This window comes from Scatophagus argus, chromosome 16 (assembly GCF_020382885.2).
Source record: "Scatophagus argus isolate fScaArg1 chromosome 16, fScaArg1.pri, whole genome shotgun sequence".
Classification (NCBI taxonomy): Eukaryota; Metazoa; Chordata; class Actinopteri; family Scatophagidae; genus Scatophagus; species Scatophagus argus.
The window spans coordinates 7,339,979-7,363,996 of NC_058508.1; the positions used below are offsets into that span (position 1 = coordinate 7,339,979).

At 41.4% G+C, this 24,018-nt stretch overlaps 2 protein-coding genes across 3 annotated transcripts; one reads left to right on the forward strand and one right to left on the reverse strand.

Annotated features, from left to right (window-relative positions):
• Positions 1 to 777: 777 nt before the first annotated feature.
• top3a (DNA topoisomerase III alpha) lies at positions 778 to 15,238 on the reverse strand. Of its 2 annotated transcripts, XM_046414164.1 has the most exons (20): positions 15,163 to 15,238; positions 14,695 to 14,874; positions 14,168 to 14,227; positions 13,989 to 14,062; positions 13,823 to 13,898; positions 13,296 to 13,404; positions 12,623 to 12,766; positions 12,192 to 12,362; positions 11,992 to 12,092; positions 9,286 to 9,360; positions 9,035 to 9,117; positions 8,446 to 8,656; positions 7,562 to 7,747; positions 7,000 to 7,129; positions 6,218 to 6,331; positions 5,895 to 6,060; positions 5,593 to 5,739; positions 5,039 to 5,161; positions 3,032 to 3,720; positions 778 to 1,932 (listed from the first exon to the last, which is right to left on the reverse strand). In XM_046414164.1, exons 2-20 carry the CDS (start codon positions 14,797 to 14,799, stop codon positions 1,784 to 1,786), a joined length of 2,913 nt encoding a protein of 970 aa, XP_046270120.1. In that variant the 5' UTR covers positions 14,800 to 14,874; positions 15,163 to 15,238; the 3' UTR covers positions 778 to 1,783. The 2 variants fall into 2 exon arrangements, with proteins under 2 accessions (XP_046270120.1, XP_046270119.1); XM_046414163.1 differs by having other exon boundaries at positions 14,695 to 15,212.
• Positions 15,239 to 15,440: 202 nt separating this feature from the next.
• smcr8a (Smith-Magenis syndrome chromosome region, candidate 8a) lies at positions 15,441 to 23,385 on the forward strand. Its single transcript, XM_046414165.1, has 3 exons — positions 15,441 to 17,041; positions 18,085 to 19,860; positions 20,774 to 23,385. The coding sequence occupies exons 1-3, from the start codon at positions 16,440 to 16,442 to the stop codon at positions 21,231 to 21,233; spliced, it is 2,838 nt and encodes a 945-aa protein (XP_046270121.1). The 5' UTR covers positions 15,441 to 16,439; the 3' UTR covers positions 21,234 to 23,385.
• The last annotated feature ends 633 nt before the right edge of the window (positions 23,386 to 24,018 follow it).

Consider the following 24,018-nt stretch of genomic DNA (forward strand, 5'->3'; position numbering starts at 1 on the left):
TTTGGTATTAGTTAGGCCCATGCAGTGTGCATGGCTGCAGGAAAACTCGGGACCAGTGGCGGAAAAGTACTCCCAGTATTCCTATTTCTGCTACTTCAGACGTCTACTCCTCTACATCAAAGAAGGCAGGGTTGCACTTTTTACTCCACCTCCCTGTATTTGACAACTGTATTTAACTGGATTACAGATTTACATACATAATATTTGATAATCATATAAAGTATCCGAACCGAGTAGCGCTGTGAACTACACATGAATGGACCAGAGGCAATAATCATCCAGGAATACACATCTCACAGGGGTTATTCTTCTCACACACAGCAACTTTATTCACTTTTGATTCTGAAAGAATTATCAATTATCAATCAAAGTATTTCTGCAGCATGGTATTGTGGTGTTGACTTCAAACAGATAAAGGATCTAAGCACTACTGCTCAGGAGAGAAATTATGATCATGTAAGCAATTTTTGCTAATGATGTTGACTAAGTACAGTATCATGGAAGATTTTTTGAGTTTGTTTTCTTTCAGGTTTAGCTGGCTCAAAGTTGAAAACTCAAAATAGAAACAAAACCAAAACCATTGGAACAAAGAGGAAAATACAAAAGACTCCAGATAAAACCAAAACCAAAAGTCGTAACACTGACCTTTGTCATGACTGCAATGCTATAAATAAGCACAGGATCTTACAAAATATCAATGTTTATTAGCCTTCGTCAATATTAAAATAGAAATCTTTGGTACTGGAAATTCCTCAGACCATAAAGAGAGAAGCTAGCTAGTTTGCACTTATTTTATTTATTATTCTTAATAATTACACTGTTGCTTACAAATAAATTGTGTGCAAGTGGGTTCGCTTTAAAATACAGTTATTAATTAAAAACAGCTTCTGTGTCTGAATCACCCTCCTCCAGCTGATCTCAGACAAGCTGTCAGGATACAGGTGGAAGCAGAGGAACACGACAGACGGGGGATACATTTGATCCAAGACCAGCTGAGCAAAATTTTGGTTAACCATTGAGCACATTCACGTTTTGCAGATTTTTTTCTCAAGCGATTCTCTCGTTCCTCCTCTCACACTGAGTTTTTCCCACTGGCAGTTCAGAAACTTTAAAGCGTATAGCATGTGTCTGTTTAGGAATGCTCCACCAAGCTTTAATGGAAAAGTTCAACATCCTGGGAAATATGTTTTTAAACTTAGCTGTTTCTCCCACTTCCCGTATTTATGTAAACTAAGCTGGCATTGCTTTATATTTACTGTACAGACATGAAAGTGCTATCAATCTTCACTTGGCAGGGAGAGAATAAGCATATTTCTTAAAATGTTGAATTCCTGTAAGGATTCTGGGATGGAAACTAAATGTTAACCCTTAACTTTCCTCCCAGGGGCCAGAGAAGAGTCACACTTCTTGAACAAACACATTGCAGATCAGAGGAGACTTGAAAAATCAAAGCTGGATGAAAACAGAAAGAAAGGTTTCAAGACACAAAATGTCTTTTTCTTTTCTTCTGTTTTCTTTCTCTCTCTCTTTTTAATAACAGACTCCCCAATATGCTGCAAATTTCAGATGTTGTTTTAAATCGTAGTTATTACATGACTTGTGCCAAGAGCTGTGTTTGCCATCTTGAACTGTAATAGGTCTTGATTACATTCTGATACACCACGGAGAAGATCCACCCTCTGTGAGGAGGTGCTAAATTGTTGCATATTTGAAAAATCAAATCTGACTCCACACTTTGAAGTCACAGACTTCGATAACTCCAAACAGTGTCTTCAATGGGCTGTCACCGCTGGGGGCAGGTGGCTCGGGTGTGTCCTGGCATGTGGCAGATGCCGCAGGTACGAGGTTTCTTAGCAGCTGGGGGTTTGTTCGCGGTGGCATCTCCCATTATCCTCCTTCCCTTCTTCCCTCTGTCTCCAGCACCAAAATCACCTGACACAGGGAACAGAGATAAAACACAACACGAGGTGGTTGGAGGTCACTGGATAAAAGGCACCAATGATTTTTCTGTGTGTGCGGAGACTGACGACACTGCCTCAGCCTACTAAGTCTGCCTCAAGGTCACAGTGGGAGTGTTTGTGAGTCGTGACAACTTCTCTTTATCATTAAGTATAGATGTAGGTGAGAAGGATCTCTCCCTCTGGCGTTTGATCAGCGTGTACATCTGCTTTGCACGCTTGTGTTTAGATATTTTTAATAAACATGGTGTGAATGTGTTATTAGAATGTATTACCCGACTGTAGGCTCATGATGCAAATGTTTTGACAACTACGTTAATGCAGTCACACTTAACTGTGAGAAATGCAATGCACTGCAAATGCCTGTATTAATGTGTTAGTAGGGCTCGCCTTCAATGGGTGTGCTTGTGATGCAGGGGAAATTTCAGAAAAATAACTGGTAAATGGTAATGGTAAGTACAGGAGAGAAGGTGAAGGTGGATTTTTGGAAAAATCCCCCTTTGATCAAAATTAAATCCAAGAGATAGTAACAGCAACAAAATGCAATTTTCAGCTCTAAAAGGAGACCATAAGTCCAAGTGATCTATTTTCACTGCAGTCAGAATGAGAAGGTCTTTTAAAATCAGTGTAGCTGCTTACTGTTCAGTTTACTGCTTAGTTTAGTATGTTAACATTTGGTAATTGGCACTAAACAAAAAGTACAGCTAAGGCTGATGGGAATATCAGCAGTTTTGCAGCAATTTAGTTAGACTGTTGGAAAATTAGAAATTTTGACCAGCTGGTGGCGCTAGAGGATCAGTTGAAAGATCCAGAGAGTAATTTCAATTCAAACTGGGGGGGGGGGGTATAAATGTGTGTGAAAAACTTTATGGTAATCCACCTAACAGCTGTTGAGATGTTTCAGTCTGGATCAAAGTGGTGGACAGACCACCCAACTTTACCATCTGCAACTTCAGCAAAGTTAAAAATGTCTCCTTCAGTGCGCATCTATTACAGGCTTCAGGGTTAAAACAAGTAGAAAAAATGAAAAGCACTGTAAAGCTTTTGTGTGTGTGTGTATGTGAGAGCCTTGCCTGGTGGAGGTGCGTTCTCATCAGCCCACTGGAAGAACCCACACTGCTGGTCTCTTGGTTTCCCACAGGTGTTGAACATTCGGCCCTTGTTTGGACCGTCCTTCTGCACCGTGCGCGTCACTGCAGCCTCGTTACAGTTACACATCGTCTGTCCCACATTTTCATGGGTATTCCTGAACCCCAAAGAGGGCCTCGAATGCTGGGAGGTCTGCGATACTTGCAGTGGAGGCCCTTGACTCTGCAACGCGCCCTGCTGACTTGGCTGATCCGCCCACAGAAAGAAGTTGCAGCTCCCGGTGTTACACTTGTAGAAATGGCGACCTTGGTTGGGGCCGTCTTTGCGCACAGTCAGGAGGAGCGCATCCTGACCACAGTTACACACGATGACATCACTGCCGGTGTCAACACTGCCACCAGGTAAAGGTCGTGGCTGCGGAGTCCAGGAGGGGACAGGAGGAAGAGAAGGTCGGGGATTTGAACTCGGGGCTCTGGGTGGCTTTGGTCTGGGGGGCCAAGGGTCATCTCCTCTTCCTCCCCCTCCTCCTCCCCCACCTCCTTCCACTGCTTCTGGTCGGAGGTATTTCAGGTCCAGAACCTCTCTGAGTGTCTCATCACATCCACCGATGCAGCCAACAAACTCCAAAGGCATCATAGGAGGGAGGCTGCCCCTACGGAACCTGAACTTTAACCTGACAAATGACACACAGGAGATTAATGTTGAGGAATTCAACCTTAATATGTGTGCCGAAGCCGGATAAAAAGAGAGAAATCAACTGAGATAGATATTAGATGTTATCATGATATTTCTTGGTGGTACTCTACATAAATCAAAATACACATGCTTCACAGTTTAGTCCACATCGACTGATGTTGTGTGAAGAGATTTGAAAAAGTGAACTTCCCATCCATCCATGCATAATCTACAAATGCTTATCCTTTTGCAGGGTCGCTGACTTTTGGAAGGTCGCTAAGGGCAGGAGCAGATCCCAGCCAACATAGGGCAACAGCTCACATTCACACCTACGGGCAATTTAGAGACACCAGCTGACTTAACCTAACTTGCAAGTCTGTTGACTGTGGGAGGAAGCCAGAGCACCATGAGGGAACCCACGCAGACACGGGGAAAACATGCAAACGGCACACGAAATGTAAAATATGTAATATAGCATAATTTAACATCCACAGTACACCCGGTAAACTCTGTGTGCACTGAGTGAAAGCAGCTTGAAGCAGCGTGCTTTGTATAATACAGTAGAAACAGTTTGTTACTGCACACATCTGCTGCTAACGGCATATGAAGTTATCCAACAAGCTGAAACTGCTGGGTGAGATCTGATTAAAAAACAGTGATACTGTTTTAGAGTAAGCGCGGTAGTTCAACTTTGAGCTTGGTACCAGATTGGTTACTATGGTAACAGATGCTGGTGTGGAGCACTTTGGCTCAATGCTAGTGAGCGTGCCCTATATTTGGACTGAGCTGAGGCACGTGCTCAAGGGGTTAACGCCCACTTGTAAACAAGGATTTGGACAAGTTTCCCACACTGCTGAGGCCACTGAGAGCTTCATCTGTGTTTTTATTGTGTACAGTGCACAGTGTAGAGCGCAGCCTACACACACTTCTCATCAATCTAAGACATGTAAGCTGTGTGCGCTCATGGCAAAATGAGGTACTTGGTGCTGAAGCCACTGCTGACAAGAATGTTTTCTAAGTTAAATACATGAGGTTACTGTAAGTCTGGTTATATATGTGAATAAGAATCCTTCTCTGCTTTAAATCATTCTCAAGAGTCTCTGTAACAAACAGACTGTACAACTGTTGTTCTAAACTATTAGTCTTTCATTTTATCATTTTTTTTTATTTAACAAGGACCTTTTTTCTTTACAGATAAGCAGTGCAACAAATGTTTTCTAGTTAGAGCTAATTTGATCAGTCAACAGGTTAAATGTAAAGTGTAGAGCCCTGTGAAATGAAACTGAATGTGGTCTAGTATAAATTAAGGCACTTACATGTGAACAGGGTATGGCTGACAGGTGGGACAAACACTGTCATCTCTGCTGACCTCCAGCACCGTGTCAGGGAACCACACTGCTGTCTTACAAGCTGGGAAGCCTACGCAGGACAGGTACTTACTGCAGAGACACAGTGGAGAGGACAGCAGGAGCCGAACTGTTACAGTTCAATTCAGTTCAGTTCAAAAATACGTTATTTGTCCCCAAGGGGCAATTTAGTAAACATGGATGGCTAAAACTAATACATCAACGTAATAGATTATCAAGATACAAGGTTTGTTGTGGCAACATAAAAAAGGAACTACGTAATGTCAAATTTCAAATTTCTACCACTGTAGAAAATTAAACTAAAAGCTAATGTGCAGCTGCTTTGTATTTAATGGGCTGCATGGTTCCTTAAAGTGTAATAACAGAAACAGGTCACCTTTTGGAGATAAGCAGATGAGGACAGAAATGCAGAATTTGATTCTAAAGTGCAGAAAGACTGACAGCATCTTTGTTCTCTTGTGATAATATAGCTTTAAACTTATTTGCTGCAAGTCTCGCCTCACCCGTTTCCCTCCCTCTTCTTCTTCAGCACCATGTCCCGCCCACAGTGAGGACACTTCCTGACCGGCAGCGGTATCTCTATGTTCTCCTGCTCTGCTTCAGGGATCTGCAGAGCTGCACCCAGATATGGAGACAGGGCTTCATCCAACCTGAGGAAACAACAAAAAACAATAACCAATCTGCATTGATCTGAGGGCAGCTGTTACTAGTACATTATTTTACAATGTGTCACACGAGTCTGGTCCTTTGGGTTCAAATGCTGCATAAGAAATACACAACACATTTACAACAAAAAGTAACTAACTTCTTTGCCTTCCTGGCAGACTCAATGAAGACAGTCTTATATTTCTGGATGTGATGCTGCAGCACGCTTTGTTTGTCCTTCCTGCCCTCTGATACCAGCTTGAGGTCCGCCTCCAATTCAGCACGCAGGTTTGGTTTGGACATCTCATAGCCCATGGAGTTGTAACCTAAACACAAACACACACACACACACACACACACACACACACGTGTGTCATACATTTGAGTGACAGGGACAGCGGAAGCCTATCAACATCTGTATGTATTGAAACCTATTGTATAATATGACATGCAGTGTGTTTGAGCACGCGTGTGTGTACATACCCTCCACCAGTCCCATGCCAAGCTCTCCAGGGAGAAATCTCTGGTCAGATGTCAAGCCAACATACATGCGACTCTTTATAGTCTCTATGTGCTCTGCATGGGTCGCATCTGTGCCTGTAATACACACAGTTCATACAGACCACTTTGTATCAGACACCAGACAGTTAGTCCTGAACAAACCACACAAACAACAATTCTGTATCAAATTGACAGGAGGGTCACAAAGTTGTTGCCAGGTTTGCATTAGATAAGTATTCATGTGCTTTTATTCAAGGTACAGGCGCAGCAAAATCAGATATGGTGCAAACAGGTCAACAAATAGACAACAACACACAGAAAGAGGCTCTTTAGGAAAAAAAAGGATTTTTCAATGTGTGCAAATGCGACAAATAAATCCAGGTGGACATACACAGTCCAACAAACAGATCTGCACAGTCACAGTCACAGTCACAGTCATGTGTGTGTGTGTATGTGTGTGTGTGTTAAATATTTCTGGTTGGCTGTTACAAACAATGCATGGATTTAGAGCATTTTTTTAAACAAATGAGATGAAATATGTTGATTTTTGAGTCCAAAACAGATGGTTCCTTTTTAAATCTAAATGTTTTGATTTATTTATTTTACTATATCAGAATATATTTTATGTAGGAAATATATATATATATATATATATATATATATATATATATATATAAAAAGGTATGAGAGTCAAACTTTTGAGTATTGAATAAGAGTCAATGGTCAAAACAAAACAAAACACGCGTGTGTGTGTTACACCATACCAATGCCATGCTTCTCCATCAGTGCTATGAGGTCAGCTTCAGTGAGCAGCTGCGGAGGACTCGTCTGTCCGTCCACCATCTCGATAGCGGAGGGCTGAAACTGGGAGCCTTGCTCGTACACTGGAATCAGCTAGCACACACACACACACACACACACACACACACACACACACACACACACACACACACACACACACAGCAGGCTTACTGGGACATGCCACACAAACAACAAGAGGCAGCAGGCAACTGAAGCCACACTCAGCATCCTCTATAAAAGCAAAGCACTTAAGCCACGGTACCATCAATTTTCTCTGACTTCACTTAATTTAGAACCTTTAGATGAGACTTTTAATAGAACTTTGTTAGAAGAAAGACATCACTGGCATAGTGAGTTCACAGAGTTCTCACTGAGGTGATTGTTGCTATGGGATCCTGGAATAGAATGAGTAGATATTCTCTTGTGTACCTTTCTACATTTGGCTTTTAGTACATTTTATTCAGGAACATGAACAACATATTCAGATTCACTGATGTGTCCTCCTGCGGCTACACACACACACACCTTGGTGGTCCACTTGTCATACGGGTAAACGTCCAGGTAGTTCCTTGCAATGATCATAAGTCCCGAGGTGGAGAACTTCTCCTGGGCGATGTCTATGTCCACCACAGTCTCCTGCCCTAAAGCATCCTGGGACACACAAGCTAGGAAGTGCCGGACAATGAACTCATACAAACGTCCTTCATTACCCTGGAAACGTGAGAAACAGAAAGAAAATCACTTCTTCACACTGTCGTGAACTGTGTGTTCATCTCCTAATCCACGTGTGTCTAAAAATATGTTCAGGAGAGACTGGTTATTGGCTCTGATATTCAACTTTTTTCCAATTACTGGTAGATTGCCGATAAAAAATTAATTAATTAAAAATGTATTGTTTGTAATAGTAGTGAAATCTAAAAGCGTCTATATTTTGTATCAGCATTCTGCAAACTAACTAGCTACTAAAGTTATTAAATTAATGTAGTGAGGTATAAAGTAGTAGTAAATGGAAATTTGTAATTGTATACAAGCATAGTACTTGAGCAAGATGTACTTAGTTACTGCACACTTTATCACGGGTTATTACCTTTATCAGTGCTTTCTAATGAACGTGCATGTGCATAACAATAGCTGCGTCCATGCAGGTAGTAGAAACAGTTGCGCAGTTTGGGCACGGAAAGAGCTGTCACCAATAATTAATTAATTACTTAATTAATTAAGCTGTTTATTAAGGGTGTTCATTATGATTAAAAATAAAAAAAGAGAAGAAAACAGAACATTTTGGTTCTGGAACATTTTTTGTTGTTACTGTTACAAAAAATGTCCCCACAGGGGGAAAAAAATTCAGCCTACAGTGGGAAGAATATGACTCATTTGAACAAAATGAACTCCAGCTTTTGTCAACTGACCTGCAGTGTACCACTGTACTTGGTGGGGTGTATGGGGGGGTGGGCTTGGTCTGATTTCTTGCCCTGCCGTGGGTTGGGACCACCAGGCTGCTCAAGCACCCGCTGGGCAAAAGTCCCCCAGACTGGGCTTTGTGTCTGCTGCTCCACCAGGGGACTAAGGGCCAGGTTTTGGGGAAAAATGTTTGTTTCTGTACGAGGGTAACTGATGAACCTGAGCAGAAAAAAGAAAAAAACAAGAGTCACAAATCATCCTAACATACAGGAACGAAGAGAGAAATAGGACATTGCTAGTAAACTCATCTATTAAACGTCTGAAAGACGCAACACTGCCAGATGGCATCTTTTCATGTCTAAAAATAGGCTGAATTTTGAGGTGGTACAACAGCCCTGTAAATAAACTCTACGCCTGACCGTTGTACTGATGGCACAAAGCCTCTGATAAGGTGGCTTCAAGTCAGCCATCTGAGTACAAACGAAAGATCAAAAATACTGCAGGAGGATAATCTGATATGGACATTTAGTATACAGTCATACCAAGCCATTACTTTGCCGTGGGGATAACAGTATACAGTACCTGACGTACACTCACCCTTGGGTATAGAGCTTTTCTGCAATTTTCATAGTCTCTTTGGCATTTAGCCTCAGCTTGCGAGATGCCAATTTCTCCAGCTCCTGTTGATCAAATAAAGATAGAGGCCTTTGATACAAGGACCCAATACATTTAAGCAAACAAAGCACTGTTCTTCCTGCCGTGCTGGGAAAACACCTACGCACATTTAACATATGTTCGCTGAGATGCAATGCACATATGTGTGTGATTGTTTGACTTTATATTCTTACCACAGTGTCCAAAGGCAGCGGTCTCCACTTGCTCTTGGGCTTGCTGGTTACTGAGGTGATTGTTGCTATGGGATCCTGGAAAAGAATGAAAAGATATTCTCTTGTGTACCTTTCTGCATGTGGCTATTAGCCCATTTTATTCAGGCACATGGACAACATTCAAATTTACTGATGTGTCCTCCAGAGGCTACTGCTGCAGGTGGAGGAGAGGTCACACATGTGCGGATGTGATCGGTCCAAAGAGTGGACACACACAGAGCTGGTACAAATGCATGGTGCCTTTCTCAGTGGGTAACATCAACAACATCGCTGTATTTTTGCATTTACATCAAATAAGTCCCAGTACACTAATTTGTATAGTGAGCATAACCGCATTAATATGTCATAAACCCAAATTCACTCTCCTGCATTGCTTTGCTTATACTGTGTTCCAGTATGAATACATATTGCACCTGAGCATTTTGCCTTTAGCTGACTGCAGTGGTGCTTTGCTCCTGACAACTGATGAACTTCACAGAGATCAACAACAGGTAACAGGATTTGTCAACAAATACATAAAGAGAAGATTGACTCACAGGAAATAGGCTGCGTGTATTCTCTTCTGTGTGCTATCATGTTCTTATCTGCATGCTACCATGCAAAGCCCTCAATGCTATGTGAAACAACAAGCTCCGAGCTAGGAACCTGCACATGGCAATGTTAAGTTTTGACAAAAAATTTTGATTGTACAATAAGGCAGCCTGCTTGGTTCTTTTTCAGGGGTTTAGCCATTTAACTGCCATGTCTCACCTCCACGTGTGCAAATGTTCCACTAAAACAAAACAAGTACAAACAAGCCAGAACGTTTTTTTTCCTCCCTATACCATAATGATTAAAGGTTCAGCCAGATCTTGCTCCAGCACTAAAACACAGTGTGGAGATACTGTATGCAAGACTAGAAATACACATTCCAGCCAACGGTTTCACACAATGAAATTGATCAACAAGTGACAGAAACGTGCGAGGAAAAGCAGAAATGTACCAGCAGAGGCAGAAAAGAAGGAGAATGCTAGCAAGAAAACATGGCTGTAAACAATGCAGGTTTCAAAACTGGGGGAAAAAATTGGCAGAGTGGACAGAAACACTGTTTCATTTTTTTGAGGGCAATTTTGGATAGAAAAATTGAAACAACATGTTGATCTGCATGGGTGACTACAAGAAAACAATTTCATTTTATACACAGCGATTTGATCATTTGTAGACAAACAATGATGAGTTTGAGGACAAAACAAAAAGTTAAATATGTACAGATCCATTTTGTTTTCAGATTTTTTTTTCATATTTTTTTTGTTTATTAGTTTTGTATTTTTGACTTGGTATTACTCATGTAAGCAAAACAGGTATCTTGATTAATGTTTTTATTAAGCTCTGGTGTACAGGGACATGCAGTACTCTTTTTTTTGTCTGACCAGAGTTTGTCTCCTGATAGTCAGATCTGTCTCAGTTGGAAACAGTGAAATCTAGCTAAGTGATAATAACATGCCTGTCAGCTGTGAGCACCTTGGCAATTAATAAGTGTTTTCAGTGAGACAGTCACAGATTCAGATGACATCTCCATCCTGTTAACATCCTGTTAGTGACAGAGACCACACGGGATTTAAAACAAAGAAATGCTGAGGTGAGATCAACTAAGAAAAAGATTACAGAACAACTAAATGTACTGACACTATTGCGCAGATTGGAACAACACCAAAATTAAATCATCATTGTAAATACACAGTTTGTGTGTGTGTGTGTGTGTGTGTGTGTGTGTGTGTGTGTGTGGATGACAAGAGGCAATATTAATCTTCATTACTGCATGATGAATACTGATCATAATTTCATACTTCAAACATTACCATACATGACATATCATAATAACCAACTGTGGGTCATTTTTTTCAATTGCAATTTTTGTCAGTTTATGTTGCTACTTGAATAATCTGCCTCAGACTCTCGTTCAGCGAGCTAACCCATTAGCACAGTACACACAATAATTTAACATTTAACTCACCCTGAATTTAACATTAAATTGACGGTTTACTTGGACCAAACAAGACTTGGTGATTGTTGGACTCACCAATCCGGCAACTTTTACCTTACTTTTGTGCAACTTAAACTTTGTGCTAATAATCACGTAATGTAACAGTTCTTCACTTTTATTTATCTTCACTTCAATGAAGTTGTGTTTGATAAGGTTAGTAAGTACATCTTGTGCATTCACAGATGTAGAGGGTTTATTTCCATTTTAGTTTCACAGAGAAACAGTCTATTGAAGTACTGCTGAAGTTCAGGTAACATGGTAATTCAAATTAGCTTCTTAATTTGCACATTACAATAATAAACTGCAATGATCTAAAGAAACAAGGGTCCAAGCAAACAAGACCATGAAAAAGTCCAAAACTTCACTAAGAACACAAAAATATCAACATTACATTTGCAACCATGAACTAGGAAATACAGTAAGAATGTCTTTACAAGACTTGCACATACAGAAAACTAAGCTATTGTAAACTAACCTACAAAGCGAACTATTGTAGACATCTTAGCATTTGCAAATATGCATTACAGTAGAGTTCTAGGCCTGCTTTAATTCATTATAATGCTTAAGAAAGCACATGACATGTGCAAAGATACACATATTAGTGTGCTCCTGATAAAACACACATAGGCACAACAGCAACATACCTCCATGCAGATCTGGTAGAGCACCAGGCAAGCTGTGTGGTTAAAGAGACGGTTTCTTTTCCAGTTAAACTCCACAGTGTCCTCCTCCACCTCATGCAGCACTGAGACGGACAAAGAAAAGAGGGAACGAAGAGCAGCCTGTTTAAAACCAGAATACTTTCATCTCTGTTGAACCTGTTTGCACACAACTGAGTTTGTACCTTTGATCTTGTAGAAGGTTTCGGGTATGAAAGACTGGATGGCTTTGAAACGCTCCACCACAAAGCCCAGAGTGGGAAACTGGCAGCTTCCGTATGAGATCAGCTGATTGGCCAGAGATTCTGGAAAGATCTTCTGCAGGCGAAGGGTTTGGAATCGAGTGAAGGACGCACCTGATGAAGACGTGCACAGGAAAGAAGCTGGGATCATATTAACAACTTACAGTGTTTTCAATCTATTTAACATATTTTCAGATAGACACAGTCAATGTTGTATTATAGGTGAAGACATATCTATTCCACGTCTTCATCCAGAATTTAAATTGTGATTCTGCATGGACCATCATCTGTAGAGCCATCCAATAATCCTGGAATAATGTTTTTGCATCAGTGTCCTGATGCATTTAGAGTACAGTTTAAGAGTGCTACCATACCTATCCGCAGGTCCAGCTCCTGACGGACATCAACAGCATAGCTGATGTTAGAATCTGGCTCTGTTAGTGTCTCACAAGCTCTCCGGATGGAGTTTGGGGTGATCTCAGAAAACTTTGCTCGAAAGACTTGTAAATTTGGCTTCACTAAAAAGCAGACATAAAAGGCAAGAAAGATTTGTGGACAAACATACACAAAATCTTTTCACAGTCACAGAAACATTGCAAATTCCACTTCATTAATATGAATATCAATTCTACATAGCTGAGAGTAAATTGTTGTGTAGTTTGACATGTTGGGATGAGAATATGAGAAGACCAACACCACTCTAATGTCTATAGAGTAAATATGAAGCTACAGACAGGAACAGATTAGCTTAGCATAGCAAAAAGGCTGGAAACAGAGAAAAGTGGATAGCCTGGGACAAAAGATATAACACGGACAGAGCAGATCTAACTTTTTACCCATCTTCTATTTGTTCTGCTAATCTAAGTTAATTGTATTCTGGCTCCAGCTTCATATTTACCGTTGTATCAATCCTCTCATCTAACTCTTGGTAATATGCATTTTTTTCCAAAATATCAGAGCCAATATCAAAGTATTCAGATTTCAGGTACATGCTCACTTGCATCCACACAACAACAAAAACAAACCACTTATATTACTACATATTACCTGCTTTACAAACATCGATGATTTCAAAGCCAATGTTTTCTCCCTCTCTGTCACAGTCAGTCCAAATGACTAAGGCCTGGCACTGCCTTGCCTCTTTCTCTAGTGTCCGCTTGAGAGACAGGGAAAAGATTAGACATAAACAATTAGATGTGTGGAGGAGTCATAAAAATTCACAATCCATTGCTATTACCCAAATTCAACATTATTTTCTTTGAATGAGAATTGTGGCTCACACTGTTGAGAGATGAAAGGCAAAAAGTAAGCGCATCATCCAGATTTACTGCTTACTCAAAATGAACAAATGGTAAATGGTGTAGGTTATCCTAGTTTCACAAATCTAAAGCAATTCTGAAACTGCACAAATTATTTGGAGCAAACGGAAACAAGAACTCAAAATATCACAGAGAACGTATTACACATTAAGACACAATGTGGCTACAAAGTGAGAGATCCAATAAGTTCATTCAATACAAATAAAATCATTTTTATGACATTGTGGCCACAAGAAGGGCAGTGAATAAACATACCTTGATTTGTATCATGTTATCTGGACAGTACTTCTCTACCTCAGCATCAAACAACAGAACAGGGTTGCAGCTGTGCCTTTGGAGAGAAAATTGTCCAGCTAATACCACTTGCTATGATACTGTGTAATGCTGAATATTACCAGAAATTAAACTTGTTTTAACTCACCATTTCTGATACGGTGTTTTAAACTCCAGAGCCAGTAAATGGCCTGATACTGATGTCATTGTTACTGTTACATTCTGGAGTCCAGAAACATAATGAAAGCAGAAAGATCACAAACAACAAACTAGAAAATATATATATATATATGTATGATATCTAATTATTTCACTGTATGCACTCACCTGACCAAAGAGATGATATTCATACTCATAGATTTTATTGAACTTTGACATCCCTTCTCTCTGAAATGGAAAAAAGACAATCAGCAAGACCACCACAGTTATTTAAATTTTCAAAGTGACTTATTCAGCTAGTTCAACAGTCCAATACACAAGGACATTCACTTTGCTCTCACGTAAGACTATCTTCCAATTTTAGCTGGAACCAATTCATTCATTCATCTAGAAATGTGATCTTGTGCTCAGTGTTAGGAGGGCCACTGACTGGAAAGACTCACTGATAATGAGGAAACTGTCAATCAACGAACCAGTAGTCTAATCCGCAAACATATTTCATTTTAATGTCATTTATAACAAAAACAGACACTGAAAAGAACATCATAGCTTGAAAAAAGACTTGAAGAAGAAGACCACTGATCGATTATCAAAGTTGTTTCGGATACATTCTCTGTCCATCGACTACTCGTTTTAACACTACACTAATATCATGTATTTTGGTTTTGTACTTCTGGTGAGAAGACGTGACTGACCCTTCTGGACCTGCCGTTGGACATGATCTCTGATATGCCTTTGGCTGCATCATTTTTCTCGGCTACGCAGAGGACTCGCTTGATCTGAGCCCGGTTTCGGTTCATGCCGGCCTCCTGCGGTGTGTCCGGACACGGGACACTCTGCGCCGTACAAAAAGACCTCCGTTGGCTCCCTAGCCACTGTAGACCAGATCGAAACAAAGATCTCCTGAGTAGGTGTACTAGCATGCCTATCCGCTCTCACATGAAACAGCCCGTCCTCCAGGTAGTCCTGTCACTGGTGTCTCTCCAATGTGTTAGCATGTTAGCTAACGTAGCTAGCGGTAACCCGTCTTCAAAACTTTTAAGAAAGAGCTAAAAAGTCGTCACCAGTTGACTAACTTCCCAACTGATAAATTAAACAAAGAAAAATGGCGTTAACACAGGAAAATCCCGATTTACAACTTCAGGAGCAACGCTATAAACTACCTGTGATACTGTTTGTTCTGTTTACAAATTCCCCGCCCGCCTGTCAAACTCTGCCGTAATCAAGGTCGTAATACTGTCGTAAAACCCTGGAACTAGCAAAACCTTAATGTAAAACGAGTTTATAACAATGGTGCTGTAACGGTGTTCAAACTGTCTGTCGTCTACACGAATATGCAATATAATTACTAATAATAATGACAACAAATGTTTCACAACAGTTATTATGTAATTAATTATAATACGTCAACGTTAAACAGAAAATCCACCCTAAATCAGAACTTCGACAGTTCAACTTTATAAACCTAGACTGTGAAACCAAGACTGAAAATGTCCCCTGTGTTTTAATTAGAGGTTTTAGTAATTCTACAGCTAAAAGTATACGTTTTGTATTGATTTTTTTAGGTATAAAATGTTTGACTTGTATCTGACTACATTTTGATTAAATGATTTAGTGTTGTCTGACAAACAGGTAGCCAAGTAAAGAATATTTAAAGAAAAAATTAAATAACAAAACATATTTGAGGAGTGAATCATGAAATTATCATTAGTATATAATCATCATTATGAATCATCGGTATAAAATTGAAACTAAAATTCTGGTTTAGGGTGGAATTTCTCCGGATGGGAAGGAGGATTGGTCACCTGACCAGACTACAACCAGCTGAGTAAACATGGCGTCTGTCTTTGGACGTGAAAATTACATGTAGCGCTTCTGTCTGTCTACGGCGTTTCTGTCGCATCAGTATCCCGCATTTTTGACCAGAACGCACAAAGGTAATGGATACGACGCACGAAGACAGGAAGAGAAGGAGAGAAGCGCTTCATTGATGCTGCTTTTTATTTCTTCTCTCTGCACATCATGAATGGTCTGATGCCTCCCGGACCCTGTGATTGAAACAAGATAATTGCTTTTGTTAACAGACACACTGATTTATATTTCTGTCGAGGCGGATGTTTTTATTTTATCTGATTCATATCCAGGCTCTTTTTCTGTGGACTGGCTCCTGTAGTGTCACGACTGTATTTTGGGCCCACTCTTCTCTGGGACCTCTTGTCATAGATCATATAATGATGATATATTGATTTTTTTTGTGGACCCTCTCCATCTCTGGGCCACAGCTGTTCTATCCCAACTAACAATTATGCAACAGAACAGACAATCTCAATGTTCTTCATGGGGCTGCCCTCCACTGCTGTGCTCTGACAGTTGGTTTATGGCTTATTAGTTGTGCTGCACTGTGTGTTGTCTTTCTGATGCCTTGCTCAACAACACCACTATGATAGGCTCACCTGACGTGGTGGCTTTCACCAGAGAGGATGAGTATGGTGAGACAAATCCTGATCCCTGGGTGCTCCCCAAGGAGTTCTCTGTTCCTCTCCACCCGCTGGGTGACTTCAACCCCTGGGCGAAAACCTCCTATGCCAAGTTCACCAAAGACTTCATCCTCATCTCTGAGTTCTCTGAGCAGGTGGGCCCTCAGCCGCTGCTCACTATCCCTGATGACCCCAAAGTCTGTGGGACATTTGATCTCAATTACTTTGCCCTGCGCATCATGTCAGTGGACTATCAGGCCTCCTTTGTTGGGCATCCACCTGGCACCGGCTACCCTAGGCTCAGCTTTGTGGAGGACTCAAGGGTGGTGCTGGGTGACTCAAAGGAGGGGGCTTTCGCCTATGTCCATCATCTTACGCTGTACGACCTGGAGGCGAGGGGCTTTGTGCGACCGTTTTGTATGGCGTATGTGTCAGCAGATGAGAGGAAAATCATGCTGCAGTTTCAGGAGCTGTCCCTCCGCTTCTCGCAGGCCTCTGAGTGTCTGAAGGCTGGGAACAGGAGAGCCTTTGCCAAGGAACTCCAGAGGAAGCTCCGAGATCTGGAGTAAGAGCTTGAACACAACCTTTTTTGCTATCCCACATACAGTTTAAGGTTTATCAATTATATCTAATATTTTAATATGAATTCTTTGAATTTATTAGTCATATTACATAGTGAATAGAATAATTTTTGAAAAACAGCAAGAGCATAGCCAAATGAATCAGTTAGGAGCAAAAATTGTGGTCCCTTACAGATCTCTCATTGTTTCACTGACCTCACACCAGTCACCTTCTGTATATTGTCCATGCAGCCAATTGCCTCAGTGCACACAGAGGACTACACATGCCATGTGAGCTTGATTATATTCTTAGGCACCAACTGAGACTTTATGTAGGAGTATGCATCATGTAGCACAGTGTAATCTAAAATAGCAAATCTTTTAAAATTAGTCTATAACAGAGTACCCCCTAAACCAGACTGTCACAAAATTAGTGAATGGTGGTCCATAACAAAATTGCAATCAGTTAAATTACCAAAAACAATCGTGCTAACATGGTTAGAATGTACAGTCTTTACTATATTCATGAATTTAATTTAGCATGTTAGCATGCTAACATTTCCTAATGAGCACAAAGTACTAAGTACAACTGAGGCTGGTATGAAAGTCTCTACACGTATTCGGTCATATATCAAAGCACTGACTGCTAAATAAAAAGTTTGGGATCACAAAGTATAGCAGATTTTATGCCAAGATATGTCACTTAGAATCACAAATGCATAACAGGAAAGCTCAGGGGATCACAAAAATACATTAGGATTCATGAATTTGCTGAAATATTTCATTCTGAACCAAAGTGATGGTGCAGCCAACCAACTGACCAACAATATGCAGCTAACATGGGTAGCATGTATAATTGGATAATGAACTCCAAACCTAATCTGAACAATTCATGATGTCCCCTGTAGCAGGTTTTCAGTGTTTTCTCGTGTAGGTTTTTCCACTTATTCTGACTCCTCTCTTGAGGAAATAAAATCATATTTTTTTCAAACTGCCTTCCCTTTTCCTGTATGAACATGTGAATCAGTAACTGTTTTCTCTCCCTCAGCTACACTCGCTCTGTGCTGCAGAGGGAGGAAGGCCTGCAGAGAGAGGCAGGGCCTCAGTGCATGTACTCCGCTCATGCTGTGGAAAAGGCCAATGAGCTTGCAAATGTTGAAAAGAGCATCTATGAACACAGAGACCTGCTGAGACAGATCAGCTGCTATCACCTCCGTCCCCGCCGAGATCCTCATGCTGTTACCTGCCAGAAGTGTATCACTGAGTGCTTGAGTGAATGTGAGGAGCTGTTAAACAAATACGCCAAGCTTGCCAACCCCTTCAGTTACAGTGACAAAGGGGAGAAGGGGGAGGAAGGGCAGGGTCGGACTGACAACGAAGGAGGAGAAGAAGAAGTGGTTGAGGAGGAAGATGAGGGTATTAAACGCAGGCCGTCCTACACACCACAGTTGATCAAAGCTAAGTCTGCAAAGTGTTTTGACAAACGGCTGAAGACCCTGCGAGAGCTGTGTGACAACACTTTCTACGAGGCCACCGTGGAGCTCCTGAGGGAGACGGAGAGGAGTTTCCGGGGGGACCTGAGCTACTTGTATACACTCCGCCTAGAAAGGGCTCTGCGCAAGAAACAGAGAGTTACCAACTTCTTGTTTGAGGAGGACCTTGGTGATGATGATGAGGAAGAAGAGGGGGCACCAAAACCATTCTGTGCCGTGAACCATGCTGTAGGTAACTGTGCACGTTTACATCCTCCTCCAATTGTGCTAGGTCCAGAACCTCTGGAGCAAGGTGCTCTGGAGCCTCCAGATTGTCGAGACCCAGCCTCTGAGATCAGTAATGCTCAAGAGTTGTGTGAACTTGAGCTTTTGGAGAGTCAGTTGGAGTCTTCCCCCTCAGATCAGACTCTGGAGACTCAGGAGAGCTCAGAGGAAACCAAAGGAAGCTTTAGTAGTGATAAGAGTGAGACAGGTCAAACAGAAAGACAACAGAATCTGCCTAGTATCAAGTCAGGAGCTCCAGATCCTGATTTTGACCTGACCCCTGACCACAACACTGACCTGGAGAGGGAGAGCAGTAGTGAAGAGATCGAGACCACTGCTGGGGAGGAAGAGGGTGACCAGACACCGGTGTCTCTACTGGAAGTGTTGTCTGAGCTGGAGGCCAGCAAAGAGGATGAGGGTGAATTAGCAGCTGATGGGGCTTGTGAGATGGAGTCTAATTTGCTGGTTCCAATTGACACAGCATGTTGTATGGGCCAAGAGGGTTTTCTTTATGAGGCTTCTGCCCCCGAGACTGTGCCTCGCCTTGACCAAAGCTCCCACCTGAAGCCCTGTCAAACCTTGGTGGTCAACCAGGAACCCCAGGCCCTACTTCCACTCCCGGAAGACTATGTGGTGGGTTCTCCATGCTCAGAAAGCCCCGCAGCTGGTCTCGAGCTGCCTTTGGGGCTCCTTGGAGATGGAATTTCCCATACATCAGTGGAGGATGTGTCAGACTGTACCATGAGTGCTTCTACAGGATCTGATCGGGCTGCCTCACCTCTTGGCTATGGTAGAGTGGTGACCTTGCGTCAGAGGAAGAAGGCTGGACAAGCAGCCTTGAGGTTTGTACGACAGTACCCATTTGCCATGCAAGCTCTGTGGTGTCTTCTGAGTGGCAGAACCCTGGTGGTGCTTGGGGCAGATGAGGGGAGAGTCCGTAGACTAGTTGCTGCTCTGGCACTCTTTGTGCCTGGTCCTGGGAAGTGCGGAGAGAGAGTTCAAGCATGGCTGTCCTGCCCCTTCACCCTTACAGACCTGCAGAGGTGGAAACTCATTGGATTGCAAAGGTATTTCTCATACAAGGCATTTAACAAACACTCTTATACAAATAATGATGATAGGTAATGTTACAAACATAGATTCACTAAATTACTGAGGTAGATTTTCACAGAACCTTCGAGAGTCTCCATCAAGGTGAAGTTGAGAAAATGAAGCTATATTGCACTCTGTGCTTTGTATCACACCTTGTCTACTGTTACTCATCTGGTATGACTCAGTCATCGATGACTCGCACATTCAGCTATGCAACTATTAATCTGCAGCCTTACGTCTGTCCTTGAACTTCTTTTTCATTTCTACACATCTTTTTTACAACAAAGTGGGCTGAAATTCCCAAACGCATTACAGTATTTTTTTGAACACACTAAAGCGAAGATCAGAAAGTTTCAAATATTATACGCCTACTTTGCTAATTAATTTCATTTTTCATTTAATACTTAAATGATTTAATACTTTTCATTTAATACTTAATACTAGAGATCAATTAATTTGGAGGCATGAGCTGCATTCAAAATTTACTGAATCTTGACACCACTTTAATTAAAATGGATTTTCCCCATTTTCCTTCCTTATACCAGTATTGCATTAATGCAGAATGCATCCTTGATGTTGGTTATTTACATTTGGAGCAATGACTACAGTGTCAATGCCAAGCATTTCAATTGAAATTGCTGTTCAGATCTCTACCCACAAAACAATTGCTAATTTTACAGGATCTCTAGTGCGCTTATTTTTTTAACTCTCATGTTTTGGTACTGACCCGCAGTGCCACTGTCCTGGACCAAATATGGTTAAAACAACATAGCCTGAACCATATTTATGGATGACTTAAAATGTGTTCTACCTGTGGCGGAGAGCCTGATAATCCTCCTTGGAAAAAAAAAATAATAATTTGATTATCTGTCTATCTGTACCCTGCAGAGTAGCGTCCCCGGTGGGTTCCAGCATGCTTTACTCACTGTCCCGCTACAGTCGCTACATCTCCATCTTGGATACTGACCAGAAGACTTTGCGCTGTCCACCATATCGGGGCCAACTCCTTGCCAACATAGCTGACCATCGCACCTACATCCGCCGTGGTTCTACCTACTTCCTTCACTTACAAAGCATGCTCTGTCGCCTGGTAGCCAAGGCCTTTCTGTTTACCTTCACCCACCACCTCCACCTGCCCGTCTGCTCCACTGAGGGGCCAGAGGTTGTGGAAGGCCGACGCCGCTGCTTCCTGCAGGAGCAGCTGGGGCTGAGTGAGGAGGACAGCGGGATACTGCTCTACCTCAGTCAGCTCATCACTCAGCAGTACCTGCAGCCCGCCACTGGGAGCAGTGTAGCAGCAACTTGTTTTAGTTTTAACTACACCACCAGCGTTTTTTACAAAATCTAATATACCGGGAGGAGGATTCCTACACATGTTTTAGCAGAGATCATCTTTGACACTTTGGTTTTTGTACCAAAGGTCTTTTAGTTTCAGGACGAACTCTGAACTGGTTATTGTTTAATCTCTTTCTGCCTTGCTGTTATTTTCTCTGGATTTGCTCTTTCCTCTTTGTGCAGGAAAAAGGAGACAGAATGAGCCGTGAATGTCAGTGGGTGTTTACTTGCATGTGTTAGGTCTAGAGTGTGTTGACACTCAGAAACACACATAACAGAGCAGATGAAGGTCAGTTCTACTTATTGTCTTTTGAGTCATTTGTGTGTTTTTCACTTTCAATGGGGAAAAAAATGTTGGTTTGTTGAAGGTGAGCCCCCGTCCCCTCCTCAACACACACACATGCATTAAGCATGTCATGTTCTAAAACTCTGTGCAACATGGCTGTCTGTTTGTCTTCAGTGCTGATCTGACCTCATCCAGTTTTCTAACAAGCTCGATCACAGCTCAGTGTTAACGCCCACCGATTGCTGAGCAGTTTGTCAGCTATGATATCATCTCAGTTATACGTAAACAAGTTTTTCAGATTTACAATAACAAACTATGCTGATATTTTCTGCCTGTGGTGAACAGACTTCCCTCCGATTCTGTCCACAAAACCCTTTTGGCACCATGCAGGCTTGTTACAGCTGGATTTGTGATACGCCACTCTTCTTGAAAACTACCACACAACCTCCAAAAGCCAAAACCTTTCTGAAGGTTTCCTTTTGATATTTCTTTTTCCTCTTTCAGTTTTCTCTTTCATGAATCAATTTTGACACACATTCCTGCAGTAACTGATGAATCTCAGTTCTGTTCTAAATAGAGACGATGTTGAATTTTAACTGAGTAGATTTGACCTTTGAGAGCATGGAGTGATCATTCCCAGAGGCTGTTTTCAGTTTGTGATGCATGAGGAAGTGTATCTGATGTGTGAATTAGACTCAGTCAGCTCCACATGATATTGCATGTCTGAGAAATAATGTCATCTCGACACACTCACCCATGTGGGGCCAGCAGCCGCAAAAACCTGTCAATATTGTTCGCTGGCAAACATTTTCATGGATATTACTCACTCAATCAGGAACATTTTTAAAGCTATTTAACCTAAATGTATTGAATTTCCCAGTTGTCTTACAGTTGTGTGAGAGTGCTGTGATGTTAGCATGAGACTGTCTTGTGCCAGGGTGAATCATTGTGTTGATAGTGTTTCAGATTCGGTATATTTGGATGAACTGACTGAACAGTTTGCCGAGATGTTGCTGAGACGGTGATGTTGTGTTTGTGTAGATTAGATTTTATGATTGGAATACCTGATTTCCTGTGCCATCAAAAGCAAAACTTGCTTTGCTGTGAACAAAACACAACAGTTCTCTCTTTATTGCTTAAGGACAAAATTTGGATCATGATCATCACGCCAAGTGCACCCAGATTTCCTCTGGGATGTTGGAGAACTTCACAAGTGCAGTCTTTATGTTTTAAGTTCTGTCACATTGGCCAGTGAGGCAAAACCCAAGAAGCACTTTTGAGAGTATTTTAGGTTTTACTGTTTTTAATTCTTTGGCACCAGTGATGGAGCTGCACTTCTGTATCTAGGATGGTAACTGTACTTGTGACTGCATGATCATGGTTTAATGTGAAGGGTCAAACAATGTGAATCATTTCTGCTGTCCTTCCTGCTGCGAACAACAATTTAAGGTATATGCTTTTTAACTATGAGCAGCAACCTCACCTGTCAATTCCACCTATTGTTTTATTTTAGTTTAGTGCAATTTGGACTTTGAGTCTTTTTTTTTCCACGTTATCTTTTTATTTTTTTACTGCTTCTTTTACTGCTTGAAAAACAGATGTTCAGATGTAACAGCTCTTTTTATTTAGGTGTTGATCTTCTAATGCAAAAAGGTGAATGTAATCTGAATAAGCCATACCACAGTGTTCTTAACATGTTGTCACTCAGTGTCCTTATGTTGCCATGTCATGTCTACCTTTTGTATCTTATCATGAGGAGGATTAGTGCTTACTCCTGCCCTGTATGACCAGTGATTTTAATGAAGCACGTTGTGAATGTCTTGATGCTTTCCTGTAATGCTGATTATATTCATTTATTCCATTAAATTATTTGAATCCATTTCATTTGTGTGTGGATGCCTGGGTGACAGAAGAGTTGGGGGTGATCATGATGACTATGCCAGATCTCACTGTGAGATACTGGAAGATACAGACCTTTGCAAAAACTGAATCTGCCTGAAAAATTCAGATACTCCAACAGACTCGTGTTTGTGTGACTTGCCGAGGTGATGACGTATGTGCGAGTGTTTGAGGTGTCAAGAATAATAAACGCTTGTCTGTGAAAGCATCTAATTGCCCTGCAGGAGCGGCAGAAGTCAAGGTTGTGAACTGAAGAGAAAGTAGCAGTAAATTAATGATGTGAGAACATGTTTGCTACAATACTGTTCACTCTTTACAATAACATTTATTTGCAGAGACTGAGTGGGCAGCTCTTTGTGTCTGTCTCATGCTGTAAACAAGTGTGCTTTTCTACTTCAGCATTTAATAATAAATACTAACTACATTTATGGGCTGTATGCCTCAGCTGCAGCAGGTGATTCTTTAGCAGCTTCTTTGCAAGTGCTGCACAGAAGGAGCACTCACACATATTGGCTGGTCCACAGGTCTGTATTTTCACAGGTGGACAGGGATAAGAATTAGAATTAGCAATGGTCTGCAATGTTTGTGCCTCAGATAAGAAAATCCCACAACC

Coding starts and splice junctions, on each gene's coding strand:
- top3a (XM_046414163.1), bottom strand. CDS start 14,922: ATGCTAGTACACCTACTCAGGAGATCTTTGTTTCGATCTGGTCTACAG. Junction 12,767..13,295: donor CATCGATGTTTGTAAAGCAG/GTAATATGTAGT, acceptor TCTGCTTTTTAG/TGAAGCCAAATTTACAAGTC. Junction 7,748..8,445: donor AGTACAGTGGTACACTGCAG/GTCAGTTGACAA, acceptor TCACGTTTCCAG/GGTAATGAAGGACGTTTGTA.
- smcr8a (XM_046414165.1), top strand. CDS start 16,440: ATGATAGGCTCACCTGACGTGGTGGCTTTCACCAGAGAGGATGAGTAT. Junction 17,042..18,084: donor AGGAAGCTCCGAGATCTGGA/GTAAGAGCTTGA, acceptor TCTCTCCCTCAG/CTACACTCGCTCTGTGCTGC. Junction 19,861..20,773: donor AAACTCATTGGATTGCAAAG/GTATTTCTCATA, acceptor TGTACCCTGCAG/AGTAGCGTCCCCGGTGGGTT.